This window comes from Pseudochaenichthys georgianus, unplaced genomic scaffold (assembly GCF_902827115.2).
Source record: "Pseudochaenichthys georgianus unplaced genomic scaffold, fPseGeo1.2 scaffold_710_arrow_ctg1, whole genome shotgun sequence".
Classification (NCBI taxonomy): domain Eukaryota; kingdom Metazoa; phylum Chordata; class Actinopteri; order Perciformes; family Channichthyidae; genus Pseudochaenichthys; species Pseudochaenichthys georgianus.
In genome coordinates, this window is record NW_027263264.1 from 27,501 (window position 1) to 42,650 (window position 15,150).

The 15,150-nt window shown below is 39.7% G+C and overlaps 1 protein-coding gene across 1 annotated transcript in view; it reads right to left on the bottom strand.

The window, feature by feature from the left end:
• Positions 1-14,594, bottom strand: part of smyd1a (SET and MYND domain containing 1a) — a 19,445-nt gene extending 4,851 nt beyond the window's left edge. Inside the window, exons 1-9 of the mRNA XM_034079746.2 lie at positions 14,355-14,594; positions 9,854-10,030; positions 8,734-8,947; positions 7,611-7,741; positions 7,461-7,499; positions 6,145-6,340; positions 5,829-5,921; positions 4,883-5,046; positions 1,092-1,260 (exon numbers count right to left, since the gene is read on the bottom strand). Of these exons, the coding sequence (XP_033935637.1) occupies positions 1,092-1,260; positions 4,883-5,046; positions 5,829-5,921; positions 6,145-6,340; positions 7,461-7,499; positions 7,611-7,741; positions 8,734-8,947; positions 9,854-10,030; positions 14,355-14,491 (1,320 nt within the window). The 5' untranslated portion in view covers positions 14,492-14,594. The remainder of the gene's footprint in view (positions 1-1,091; positions 1,261-4,882; positions 5,047-5,828; positions 5,922-6,144; positions 6,341-7,460; positions 7,500-7,610; positions 7,742-8,733; positions 8,948-9,853; positions 10,031-14,354) is intronic.
• Positions 14,595-15,150: the final 556 nt, after the last annotated feature.

The window sequence follows — 15,150 nt, forward strand, 5'->3', positions numbered from 1 at the left end:
GTCCATCCATCCATCTACCCATCCATCTATCTGTCTATCCGTCTATCTATCTATCTGTCCATCCATCTGTCCATCCATCCGTCTATCTATCCGTCTATCTGTCTATCCGTCTATCTACCTATCTATCCATCTATCCATCTATCCATCTGTCCATCCATCCATCTACCCATCCATCTATCCGTCTATCTGTCTATCTATCTATCCATCTATCCATCCATCCGTCTATCCATCCATCCATCCGTCTATCTATCTATCCATCCATCTATCCATCCATCTATCTATCCATCTATCTATCCATCTATCCATCTATCCATCCATCTATCTATCCATCCATCTATCTATCCATCTATCCATCAATCCGTCTATCTATCTATCCATCCGTCTATCCATCCATCTATCCGTCCATCTATCCATCTATCCATCCATCTATCTATCCATCCATCCATCCATCTATCCATCCGTCTATCCATCTATCCATCCATCTATCCGTCCATCTATCCATCCATCTATCCATCCATCCATCCGTCCATCCATCTATCCATCCATCTATCTATCCATCCGTCTATCCATCCATCTATCTATCCATCCATCTAATCTATCCGTCTATCCATCTATCTATCCGTCTATCTATCCGTCTATCTATCCATCCATCTATCTATCTCTCCAGTCTTCAATCATACGATCTATCCATCCATCTATCTATCCGTCTATCTATCCATCTATCTATCCGTCTATCTATCTATCCATCCATCTATCTATCCATCTATCCATCCATCTATCTATCCGTCTATCTATCCATCATCTATCCGTCTATCTATCTATCCATCCATCTATCTATCCCTCCATCTATCTATCCATCTATCTATCCGTCTATCTATCCGTCTATCTATCTATCTATCTATCCATCCATCTATCTATCTATCCATCTATCTATCCATCTATCCATCTATCTATCTATAATATCATCTGGACAACAGCTGGAAATGAGCTAAAGCTGCTCCGTGTACTGTGTGTTGTGACAGCTTGATCAATGGGCTGTCCACGACACGATGAACAGATACACTAAACCTCTCCATCTCTCCACCCTGTACCTCCAGGTCCTTGGTGATGGCGTGGTTGGGTCCGTGCGTCACCATCAGGATGCCGTAAGCCTTGCAGATGAACTTGTGTCCGGCCTCGATCTGTCCGCCGTGCCAGTGAGTGACTCCGGCTCTCATGGTGGCCATCCCCAGCAGAGCGTTGTTAGGGTGGCACAGCTTCCTGAAGGAACACATGAAGTATCCTACTGAGGGGGTGTGTTGGAAGTAGTAGTACAAATACTTTGTTACTGTATTTAAGTACATTTTTCTGGTATCAGTACGACTTTTTACTTTGACTTCTTACATGTTGAACTCAAATACCTGTACTTTCTACTTCTCTCATGTTGAACTCAAATACCTGTACTTTCTACTTCTTACATGTTGAACTCAAATACCTGTACTTTCTACTTCTTACATGTTGAACTCAAATACCTTACTTTCTACTTCTCTACATGTTGAACTCCAAATACCTGTACTTTCTACTTCTTACATGTTGAACTCAAATACCTGTACTTTCTACTTCTTACATGTTGAACTCAAATACCTGTACTTTCTACTTCTTACATGTTGAACCCAAATACCTGTACTTTCTACTTCTTACATGTTGAACTCAAATACCTGTACTTTCTACTTCTTACATGTTGAACCCAAATACCTGTACTTTCTACTTCTTACATGTTGAACTCAAATACCTGTACTTTCTACTTCTCTCATGTTGAACTCAAATACCTGTACTTTCTACTTCTTACATGTTGAACTCAAATACCTGTACTTTCTACTTCTTACATGTTGAACTCTAATACCTGTACTTTCTACTTCTCACATGTTGAACTCAAATACCTGTACTTTCTACTTCTTACATGTTGAACTCAAATACCTGTACTTTCTACTTCTTACATGTTGAACTCTAATACCTGTACTTTCTACTTCTTACATGTTGAACTCAAATACCTGTACTTTCTACTTCTTACATGTTGAACTCAAATACCTGTACTTTCTACTTCTTACATGTTGAACTCTAATACCTGTACTTTCTACTTCTTACATGTTGAACACAAATACCTGTACTTTCTACTTCTTACATGTTGAACTCAAATACCTGTACTTTCTACTTCTTACATGTTGAACTCTAATACCTGTACTTTCTACTTCTTACATGTTGAACACAAATACCTGTACTTTCTACTTCTCACATGTTGAACTCAAATACCTGTACTTTCTACTTCTTACATGTTGAACCCAAATGTACTTTCTACTTCTTACATGTTGAACTCAAATACCTGTACTTTCTACTTCTCACATGTTGAACTCAAATACCTGTACTTTCTACTTCTTACATGTTGAACTCAAATACCTGTACTTTCTACTTCTTACATGTTGAACTCTAATACCTGTACTTTCTACTTCTCACATGTTGAACTCAAATACCTGTACTTTCTACTTCTTACATGTTGAACTCAAATACCTGTACTTTCTACTTCTTACATGTTGAACCCAAATGTACTTTCTACTTCTTACATGTTGAACTCAAATACCTGTACTTTCTACTTCTTACATGTTGAACTCAAATACCTGTACTTTCTACTTCTTACATGTTGAACTCAAATACCTGTACTTTCTACTTCTTACATGTTGAACCCAAATGTACTTTCTACTTCTTACATGTTGAACACAAATACCTGTACTTTCTACTTCTTACATGTTGAACCCAAATGTACTTTCTACTTCTTACATGTTGAACTCAAATACCTGTACTTTCTACTTCTTACATGTTGAACCCAAATGTACTTTCTACTTCTTACATGTTGAACTCAAATACCTGTACTTTCTACTTCTCACATGTTGAACTCAAATACCTGTACTTTCTACTTCTTACATGTTGAACTCAAATACCTGTACTTTCTACTTCTCACATGTTGAACTCAAATACCTGTACTTTCTACTTCTTACATGTTGAACTCAAATACCTGTACTTTCTACTTCTTACATGTTGAACTCAAATACCTGTTGAACTCAAATACCTGTACTTTCTACTTCTTACATGTTGAACTCAAATACCTGTACTTTCTACTTCTCACATGTTGAACTCAAATACCTGTACTTTCTACTTCTTACATGTTGAACTCAAATACCTGTACTTTCTACTTCTTACATGTTGAACTCAAATACCTGTACTTTCTACTTCTTACATGTTGAACTCAAATACCTGTACTTTCTACTTCTTACATGTTGAACCCAAATACCTGTACTTTCTACTTCTTACATGTTGAACTCAAATACCTGTACTTTCTACTTCTTACATGTTGAACTCTAATATCTGTACTTTCTACTTCTTACATGTTGAACTCAAATACCTGTACTTTCTACTTCTTACATGTTGAACTCAAATACCTGTACTTTCTACTTCTTACATGTTGAACTCAAATACCTGTACTTTCTACTTCTCACATGTTGAACTCAAATACCTCTACTTTCTACTTCTCACATGTTGAACTCAAATACCTGTACTTTCTACTTCTCACATGTTGAACTCAAATACCTGTACTTTCTACTTCTTACATGTTGAACTCAAATACCTGTACTTTCTACTTCTTACATGTTGAACTCAAATACCTGTACTTTCTACTTCTCACATGTTGAACTCTAATACCTGTACTTTCTACTTCTCACATGTTGAACTCAAATACCTGTACTTTCTACTTCTCACATGTTGAACTCAAATACCTGTACTTTCTACTTCTCACATGTTGAACACAAATACCTGTACTTTCTACTTCTTACATGTTGAACTCAAATACCTGTACTTTCTACTTCTTACATGTTGAACACAAATACCTGTACTTTATACTTCTTACATGTTGAACTCAAATACCTGTACTTTCTACTTCTTACATGTTGAACACAAATACCTGTACTTTCTACTTCTTACATGTTGAACACAAATACCTGTACTTTCTACTTCTCTCATGTTGAACTCAAATACCTGTACTTTCTACTTCTTACATGTTGAACTCAAATACCTGTACTTTCTACTTCTTACATGTTGAACTCAAATACCTGTACTTTCTACTTCTTACATGTTGAACTCAAATACCTGTACTTTCTACTTCTCACATGTTGAACTCAAATACCTGTACTTTCTACTTCTTACATGTTGAACTCAAATACCTGTACTTTCTACTTCTCACATGTTGAACTCAAATACCTGTACTTTCTACTTCTCACATGTTGAACTCTAATACCTGTACTTTCTACTTCTCACATGTTGAACTCAAATACCTGTACTTTCTACTTCTCACATGTTGAACTCAAATACCTGTACTTTCTACTTCTTACATGTTGAACTCAAATACCTGTACTTTCTACTTCTTACATGTTGAACCCAAATACCTGTACTTTCTACTTCTTACATGTTGAACTCAAATACCTGTACTTTCTACTTCTTACATGTTGAACTCAAATACCTGTACTTTCTACTTCTTACATGTTGAACTCAAATACCTGTACTTTCTACTTCTTACATGTTGAACACAAATACCTGTACTTTCTACTTCTTACATGTTGAATTCAAATACCTGTACTTTCTACTTTCAAAGCCTCTTTACTTTGACTTGAGTAAGAAGTTTAGTCAGTACTTCTACTTTCACCAGAGTATTTTTAAACACGAGTCTCTGTACTTCTACTTGAGTACAGGACGTGTGTACTCTTGCCTCCTCTATGGTTCACAATAGGACTCTATGAGCTGACAGACTGATGCTGGTGTCTTCAGTGTAATCATGGTTGTGTTGAGTCACATTACTCACGTGTATCCCTCCACCATCCGGCGGGCGTAGACTGAAGCCTCGGAGAAGTTGCGCAGGAAAGAGAGCACCTCACTGGTGATGCTGAACACACGCAGCTTCAACAGGTTAGTGTCGGCCAACACGTTCTCCTGCTTCTCCAGACAGTCGCAGCACAAGGTCACCACCTGGGAGACAACACAGTGACCAGGAAGATGGTGAAAGACAATGAGGGGAAAACTCTCCCTGGTCCCCGGCTCGAGCTTCAGCCTCAGGATCCATGTATCTGTGGTCCTCTCCAGAAGGGAAGGAGTCATCACATACAGAGCATCAAGTAGTTCCTGAACAGTGTCCTTCACATGCTGATATCCAAGAGAGGGAGTTACACAGTCACAAGATGGAGGACTACCGGTTCTTCTCTGTAATCATACATCCTGTCACGAACAAAACACTGACTTTTTTCTCAAAATCCTGACTTTTTTTTCTAAAAATCTCAAAATCCTGACTTTTTTTCTCAAAATCCGGACTTTTTTTCTCAAAATTCTAACTTTTTCTAAATCCTTAAAATGTTAATAATCCCTCGTCACCATCTTGAGCTTCAGCCTCAGGATCCACGTATCTGTGATCCTCTCCAGAAGGGAAGGAGTCATCACATACAGAGCATCAACTAGTTCCTGAGCAGTGTCCTTCACATGCTGATATCAAGAGAGGGAGTCACACAGTCACAAAATGGAGGACTAGAAAGCAGTATCAATGTTTACTTCAGATTAGCTCCACGTCAGAAATGAGCATGCTTGATGTCTCTCTCCATAGAGGCTGAATCATCATAGCTATCACCTGCCTCAAACAGTCCTGATGCTCATGTTCACAGCTACAGTTGGGATAGCTTTGTTAGCATGCTGCTCTCATATTAGAAGAGGACGTTCAGGATTTCCCCAACAAAAATAAATCCAGGATTTAAGTGGCGTACCTTATGATAGTCCCGATCAACACGGGCAATATCAATCTTCTCCAGATACTCCTTACTGAGGGCGATGATCTCCTTCACCTTATCAGCAGACGGCTGAGAGACAGACATAGCACCAAATCAAAAAGGTAAATAGAGAAGTGGAAAGGATTCTGTATTTGGTGAGACTTGTATCATGTTGCTGTAACTCCATTTTATATATAACATTAAAAAAGGACTGCCAAAGAAATGCCAAAAGAACAACAAATGGTCCACTGAGACAAACACGTTTTGTGATATTGGGCTATACAAATAAAGTTTGATTTGATGTGAAACCGACTTTGCTTCCGTCCTTCTCTGCGGTGGCCGTCATCAGGTCGTCGCTGATCTTCTCGCTGCAGTGCTGGCAGGTGCAGTCGAAGTGGAAACTCTCCCTCAGGTGCTTCTGGCGGTCAGCAGACAGGTTGAGGAAGTCCACGTAGCTCACGGTCAGCTCCTCGCCCTCGGAGATCTTCCCCACAGCTCGCAGCTCGACCCTGGGACAGAAGAGAAGCGTTTTCTGGATCTGATAGCAGCTTTTCGCTACGTCTCCAATCCCAATATCGCGTCAGTTAGTTGTTAATTTATGACTTAGTTTCAAGACGACATGAGACGCACACAGCTGACCGGTTTCCGCCGCTAGTCTCCATGATCCGATCCTCCCGTTTCCTGTCTTCATGCTAAGCTAAGCTAAGCTAAGCTAAACTGTTGACTCTAGCTAGCACATACTGTATCTCACAGACATGAAGGACACCAAGGATATCATCTACGTCTTGGTAAGAAAGTTAATGACCATGTGTATTTATCAGGGACTATGGACATTATATTGCACTTAAAAGATGATTAACTGTCATGACTATATGCAACACAGTCTCGCGGCATTTCGTGTTATAGTCACGATATTTAATCTATTGATTTGTGTTCACCAACACGATTTTCCCATTTCTGTCGTGTCACACAGAACGATTTTAAAAGCAATGTAAATAATAACAAATTAGAAGGAAAAATAGATTTTTAAAAATACAGATTGATTTTTAGAAGCAATGTATTTATATTAGTAGTATGTTTCGTGCCTGCACCAAACAATAACAAATTAGAAGGGACATTTTTTTTTTTTTTTTTTTTTCCTCGCGGACCGCAAAAAAAACTCAGACATTATACAATTTAAAATAAAAGAGTTAGGCTTAGGGTAAGATATTGAGTAAGAAAATGTTTTTATGAACCACACAGCTTCTGGTCTTCCAAGACCCGACCGGACAAAAAGACGTACTACCAATAGAAATACATTGCTTTTAAAATCGTTCTGTGTGACACGAATCAATAGATTAAATTAATTTCGTGACTATAACACGAAATGCCGTGAGACTGGGTCATGAAACAGTCTTGCTCTGGTCATACTTTGTCTCATACTTCAGTCTAGTTTTGAGCATATAGCGCACACACGTTTAAAACCACACTGGGCTGATCAAGATACAAAGGCTTTATCATCATATGCTCAAAGCTACGGTAGAAATGTCAGTGAGATTCTTCTGACCTGAGCTCCTCCAACAACGCAACATATAGAATAAAATACAAAATAAAAAGTAGTGCAAAAAGTATATCGGAGGTAATACGTACCTCCTCTGAGAGTGGAGGGCAGAGCTCAGCGCTGATTGGCTGCAACACAAAGCAACACTCTCAACAAGAAGCATCAATAAATAATTACGGTGTATAACATATCGTTTTATTTTAAGATAATATCTACAGTGGGATCAGATGGACACCTACTTGCCGTGGTTGAGGATGACGGTGCAGTTGGGCCAACAGTCGTGGTTCACCAGACAGAGGTTAGGGAAGATACCCACACCCACCGCCTGAAGGCCTCTCTGGTCACTCAGCGTGAAGCCATTACACTTGATCTACACACACACACACACACACACACACACACCACACACACACACACACACACACACACACACACACACACACACACACACACACACACACACACACACACACACAGGTTTATTTCTAAAGCAGTCTGTTCTTTACAAATAGCAAAGCAATATGAGCAGAGGTAGAAGTACTCAGATCTTGTACTTGAGTAAAAGTAGAAGTACTCAGATCTTGTTCTTGAGTAAAAGTAGAAGTACTCAGATCTTGTATTTGAGTAAAAGTAGAAGTACTCAGATCGTGTACTTGAGTAAAAGTAGAAGTACTCAGATCGTGTACTTGAGTAAAAGTAGAAGTACTCAGATCTTGTACTTGAGTAAAAGTAGAAGTACTCAGATCTTGTACTTGAGTAAAAGTAGAAGTACTCAGATTGTGTACTTGAGAAAAGTAGAAGTACTCAGATCTGGTACTTTAGTAAATGTAGAAGTACTCAGATTGTGTACTTGAGAAAAGTAGAAGTACTCAGGTCTGGTGCTTGAGTAAAAGTAGAAGTACTCAGATCGTGTACTTGAGTAAAAGTAGAAGTACTCAGATCTTGCACTTGAGTAAAAGTAGAAGTACTCAGATCTTGTACTTGAGTGAAAGTAGAAGTACTCAGATCTTGTACTTGAGTAAAAGTAGAAGTACTCAGATCTTGTACTTGAGTAAAAGTAGAAGTACCAGAGTGTAGGAATACTCTGTTACAGTAAAAGTACTGCATTCAAAATATTCCTCAAGTGAAAGTAGAAAAGTATTATCATTAAAATATAGTTAAAGTAGCGACAGTAAAAGTAGTAGTTGTGCAGATTATATTTCACATCATTCATCCACATCTGTAAAGTAACTAAAGGTATTCAATGCATGTAGTGGAGTAGAAGTACACAGTATTTTAATAAAATGTACGTTAAAATAGTACTTAAGTACTTTAGTAAATCTACTCAGTTATTCCCCCCCTCTGAAAACGAGCCCTTCTTACGATGCCAAAGAGTCTGGAGATGTACTCCACAGAGTGCTGCTTTCGTCCATGAGACCAATAAGCAAAGAAGGTGAGCACGTCGGTCTGCAGCTGCTTCAGGCCCTCTTCAGGCAGGTCGGTCACATGATCCTTCAGCTGATCCACGGAGATCAGCTGACTGTCGGACACGATGCCCGTGTCCTTGTGCACGCGCCACAGCACACGAGCAGCCAGACTGCAGGGAGAGAGGAATCACAGTCTCCTTAAAACATGTCAATCAAGTCACTTAACATCAGAGAGGGCACAAGTACACACTTCCTTTACTCAAGTAGAAGTACAGATACTCGTGTTTAAAAGTACTCTGGTGAAAGTAGAAGTACTGACTAAACTTCTTCACTCAAGTCAAAGTAAAGAGGGCTTTGAAGTGTACTTCAGTAAAAAGTACCCATAGCTAGCAGCTATTTTAAAGAGTACCTGACCTCCTTTGGGAGACATACTCAGATCTTGTACTTGAGTAAAAGTAGAAGTACTCAGAGCTAGTACTTGAGTAAAAGTAGAAATATTCAGATCTAGTACTTGAGTAAAAGTAGAAGTACTCAGATCTTGTACTTGAGTAAAAGTAGAAGTACTCAGATCTTGTACTTGAGTAAAAGTAATAGTACTCAGATTTTGCACTTGAGTAAAAGTAGAAGTACACAGATCTTGTACTTGAGTAGAAGTAGAAGTACTCAGATCTTGTACTTAATAAAAGTAGAAGTACTCAGGTCTTGAGTAAAAGTAGAAGTACTCAGATCTTGTTCTTGAGTACAAGTAGAAGTACTCAGATCTTGTACTTGAGTAAAAGTAGAAGTACTCAGATCTTGTACTTGAGTAAAAGTAGAAGTACTCAGATCTTGTACTTCAGTAAAAGTAGAAATACTCAAATCTTGTACTTAATAAAAGTAGAAGTACTCAGGTCTTGAGTAAAAGTAGAAGTACTCAGATCTTGTACTTGAGTAAAGTAGAAGTACCAGTACTTTGTAGACTGCAGGGTAGCTGGTGAAGGTGCAGCTAGTTTGAAGTACTTTGTAGGCTGCAGGGTAGCTGGTGGATGTACTTCTTGAACCAACCACCCTCCATATTCTTCAAGCATCCTCCTTACCGTACGCTCTCACTCGGAGCCTTCCCGGTCTTCCTGATGGCTCCACACTCGTGTTTGTGTTCGCTCCAGCACGCGGTCTGACAGGTGCGGTCGCAGTAATGGGCGAATTTACACTGAGCACATCGGTGGAGGTCGGCCTGTTGCCGGAAGCAGCTGTGGCACACCTTGGTGACCAAACTGGGGAAGAGACAGACGGGTAACATTTAAGATCAACTCAGAACTCGTGCATTGGATGGTGAGGTATCTCTGTAAGCCCACCCAGAAGCAAACAAGGACTCCCTCCACAACGTTTCCACTGGATGTCAGTTAGGAATTCAAGGCAAGGCAAGTTTATTTATATAGCACTTTTCAACACAAGGCAATTCAAAGTGCTTTACAAAAAACGAAAGAAATTAAGAAAATGGCATTTAAAATCAGTCATTAAAAAGAAAAGCTAATAAAATAAACATTAAAAGAAAAAATACATGGATAAAAGTTACAGTGCAGTCTAAGATATGAATAGTTTAAAAGTAGTCAGAGTTGCAGCGGACCTGCAGGTTTAATTCAGTTATCCTTAACAATTACTTATGTTCACGATGAGCTAGAGCTCCTTTTATGGCTCAAACCCTTGTACTGATATTTAGAAAATACAATTATTGTTCAATTAAAAAATAGTTTTTTTTAATTTTTGGGCAGTGTTGTCGTGTCAAAATATCATATAATCATTTAACCCTCAGCTGCATTTTTTTATCATTTCATATTCCAGCTATTCCTCAGAAAACATGTTTTGGATATCACGCCTTTCACATTTTAAATTGACATTTTAAGAAATTGTAGTTTTTGTATTTCTACCCCAAGTTCCATAAGTGCATTTCTATGGGAACACTTCTTCTTTTTGTAAATGTAAAAAAAAATTCTAAATAGTGACAAATTAAATTAAATTCTAGTGTGAACCAAAATATAATACTAAATATTATATAAGTGATTTTTCTTAACAAAAATGTCATAAAAGCACATTATTCTGATGCGGGCCCTGAGTGCAGCCACTCGGGCATCTAAGGGTTAAACAATAGTCCTTTATTGTGATTGCCTTTTACTCTGAAGGCGAGACACGGCAGGCAAAAACATCGTTTTTCTAGCACTGGTCAATTTTGAGATTTTGTGCTATTTTGATTCTATAACATGTTTTCTTTCAGGCTTTTGGAAGGAAAACGTACAAAATACACATTTAAGTGTTTATTTGACTATAGTTTGAATATTTGCGTCTGTAGATTTCTCCTAAATTCACCAAAAGTTAGCTTTCTAACGTAACATAAAGTACCGCGACCGCTGTGTGCACCATGGCAACAGAGATATCGTTGGAAAGCTCCGTCTCTCCTGCACGATCTCATCGGATCCAAATATGGTCATTTCCTTTGTATCAGCAACCAATCGTGAAAGCACAAAGGGGTCTTAAACCAAGGAACGAAATCTCATTGGCTGGTGTCAATTTCTGACAACGTGATTCGTTCAGATGCGTCACGTGGTGTGCTAAAACACTTCCTGGTTAGCTTTCCGCTCGAAATTGAAATCTAAAAATGGCAAAAGAACGGCGAAAAAAACGTTCACAGAGAACACGACAACAATTGTCACTTGCACGAAGCAACGTTATACAAGAAACAAATGACCCCGAACATGAAATACCTTCACGCAGTGCGTCGAGGCGCGAGCTATCATCCAGAGAACAGGAGGGTTCAGCTAGCGCCTCACCGCAATCTGTAAAGGCCGTTTTCTCAAGATGAATTTTTTCTCCTACTCTGAGTTCGAAATCTCAACTTCAGTAGCACGTAGAGACACCAAACCTTCCAGTTATATCCCTATCAATATTATGAAGGCTTTTACAGAAGGGTTTATTCATATATCATTCATAGCCTGAATTATACAACATTGTACACCTAAAAACATGGCGGAAATGGATATTTTAGGGCTGTTGACAGTATTTTCTGATTTATGGAGTGATAAAAAGAGATATCCAAAATCCCTTCAGTAAAAGCCTTAGATCAGGGGGGTGAAACTCAAGGCCCGGGGGCCAAATCCGGCCTGCAACTTCATTTGATGTGGCCCCACAAGAGCTTGCAAAGAATATAATAAGTTTATTATACGGTTAGATGCTACTTTACAGAAGCACGTTGCCCAAAAACTACATGTCCCACAATGCATCTCAAATTTGACTTTTCTCAGAATTTGCCTTTTCTTTTAAATATGCATTTCTTTCTTAGAATTTGCCTTTTTCTCCGAATTAGATTTTCTTTTCAAAATGTTACTTTCTGAAAAGAAAAGAAATGTTACTTTCTTTTCAAAATGTCACTTCTTTTTTTTTGTTTTTCCCGAATTTGGCTTTTCTTTTTAAATCATGTTGTAACATCCTCACTGAAGAGACTTGCAATTATTTCCCCTAGACTTCTGCTTTCAGACGTAGTTAATTATGAAGTTATTACCCTATCCCATAACAATCCAATGCAGAGGCAATAATGTGATATAATGCATTATTTTATATATATTAAATATTTATATATGTATTTTTATATAGTCTTAAAGATACAACCGGCCCTTTGAGTGCTTCATGCTGATGTGGCCCGTGATGAAATTGAGTTTGACCCCCCTGCCTTAGATGCTAATATGACTACAAAATGAAACGAGAATTTTGAATCTGGCTTTATCCAAAATTCAGATTTCGGTTCCTGAAATGTGTTAAAATCTGTGCATATTTAATGAGATAATGGCTATTTGCATATTTAAACAAGCTATTTCATAAAACTTGTAATACAAAAAACAATTGCCTTATAGTAAGTAATTAACTGGAGAAATGTCTAGCTGATACCTTTAAGTAAAAAAAATTACCCTATTCACCTGGGGTGTCTCGCCTTAGGGCTTTTAGTCTTGCCACTGTTTAGCAGAGACTTGTGATCAGGGTTTTCCTCTCAGGGCAAAGCCAGTGTAAAGGGCAGATGGTTAAGGACGAGGGGTTTGATGATGGGATGGAGGAGCAGCTGTTTCCTCTCACGCAGAGACTCAGGACTCCTCTCTCCTCTGAGGGAGAAGCTGCTCTGATCCTACATTTCAGATCCGTTTCACTTTATATTGACTTTATTAAATATAACAAAAGACAAACTTTGTCCGTGCAGATTTTCTCAGTTTCTCTGAAGAGTCCTCCACACGAGTTCATGTTGAGAGGTGCTTCTGTGTTGGGCGTAGTTGTATGCATGACGTAATGATAACAATATCATGTGTACTTATAAAGTATGTCTGAATAAGACGCACGCACATACTGTGTAACATATCATAAATACAACAGGACACGTCTGTGCTTTAAAAAGAACGTAAGGAAAGTAAACGTAACAGATAATACAGAGCTGTCCTCCAAGTCTCCGTTTGGCACACAGAAGCGTGTGTGTGTGTGTGTGTGTGTGTGTGTGTGTGTAAACAGTTTATACTGCAGAGTCCAAAGGGACAGACCTGTTAATGCTACTGATCATTGTAGGAACGCTGCAAATCCCTGCTTACACACACACACACACACACACACACACACACACACACACACACACACACACACACACACAGTCAGTCACTACAGCCTGTTTCTCTCTGTAGTTCTGGACGGCTCCACTTTTACATTAAGCAGACGCAGTGTGTGTGTGTGTGTGTGTGTGTGTGTGTGTGTGTGTGTGTGTGTGTGTGTGTGTGTGTGTGTGTGTGTGTGTGTGTGTGTGTGTGTGTGTGTGTGTGTGTGTGTGTGTGTGTGTGTGTGTGTGTGTGTGTGTGTGTGTGTGTGTGTGTGTGTGTGTGTGTGTGTGTGTGTGTGTGTGTGACGTCCTGCAGCTTCTAGCTCTTATATGGCACACACCGATCTGTGTCTGGAATTCCAACACACACACACACACACACACACAGCGTTCCTACCCACTCCCTCCGTACAGAAGTCCAGAACACGGTGCACGCTCCGATACAGACTATAAATACATCTCGCTTCCAGCATGTAATGAACTTACGCCTAACACGTGTTATTATTCGACACCTCGCCTCCATCCTCTGTGTCTGACACGCTACCAAGGAGCCTCGACCCGTCTCTCCCAAACCCAAACATCAAATGAATGTTTCTGCCGTGGCTAGCAGCGGGCTTCTCGCTGGTTCTGCCAGTGAACAAACTGAAGAGTGGACTTCAATTAAGAACAGTCTGACCGTCCAATGGGAGAGCCGCGTTGGCACCGTGTGGAACTGAATCCTGCGGACCTGCCGAGGCTTCACATGACGGAGCTGCTGAGAGACGCTGAGCGCAGGAGGGCCACGTCTGGGGAACCCACCCTGGGTTCTGAGGCTCGCGTCGGAAGATCGAGTTTGAGAAACCGTTTGAACCAGACTCAAATAAACTCTCTGTGTGTCTCCTGGTTCTGCGCGACACACAGTTTGATTGTTGTTGCATCTCCATGAATGTTATATATGTGTGCATTAAATCAAAAGTTCTAAGAGAACCGGCTCGTACCTGTCGAAGACCACGGCAGAGAAGCTGGACTCGGAGAAGACCACGTCCCCGGCGCTCAGGTGCTCTCTGGCTCTCAGGCCTCGACCTTTCTTCCCGGCATCAAAGAGCTCAGCACTGTCCATGTTCCCCACTGTCATGGTGTCAGAGGAGGATGAGGAGGAGGATGAAGAGGAGGAGGAGGAAGGGGATGATCGAGCTGCAGGGAGGAAGAGGATCAGAGTGGAGAGTGGAGAGAGAAGGAAACTCTGAGGAGAAGTTCCCCCCCCCCCCCCCCATGAGCCAGAAATACACTCAGGGGGTTGAACCATCTCCCCAGAGCGGGGGGTGCGCAGAGGAGGAGGAGGAGTACTCACATCATGTACTTGAGTAAAAGTAGAAGTACTCAGGTCTTGTACTTGAGTAAAAGTAGAAGTACTCAGGTCTTGTACTTGAGTAAAAGTAGAAGTACTCAGGTCTTGTACTTGAGTAAAAGTAGAAGTACTCAGGTCTTGTACTTGAGTAAAAGTAGAAGTACTCAGAACTTGTACTTGAGTAAAAGTAGAAGTACTCAGGTCTTGTACTTGAGTAAAAGTAGAAGTACTCAGATCTTGTACTTGAGTAAAAGTAGAAGTACTCAGGTCTTGTACTTGAGTAAAAGTAGAAGTACTCAGATCTTGTACTTGAGTAAAAGTAGAAGTACTCAGATCTTGTACTTGAGTAAAAGTAGAAGTACTCAGATCTGGTACTTGAGTAAAAGTAGAAGTACTCAGGTCTTGTACTTGAGTAAAAGTAGAAGTACTCAGGTCTTGTACTTGAG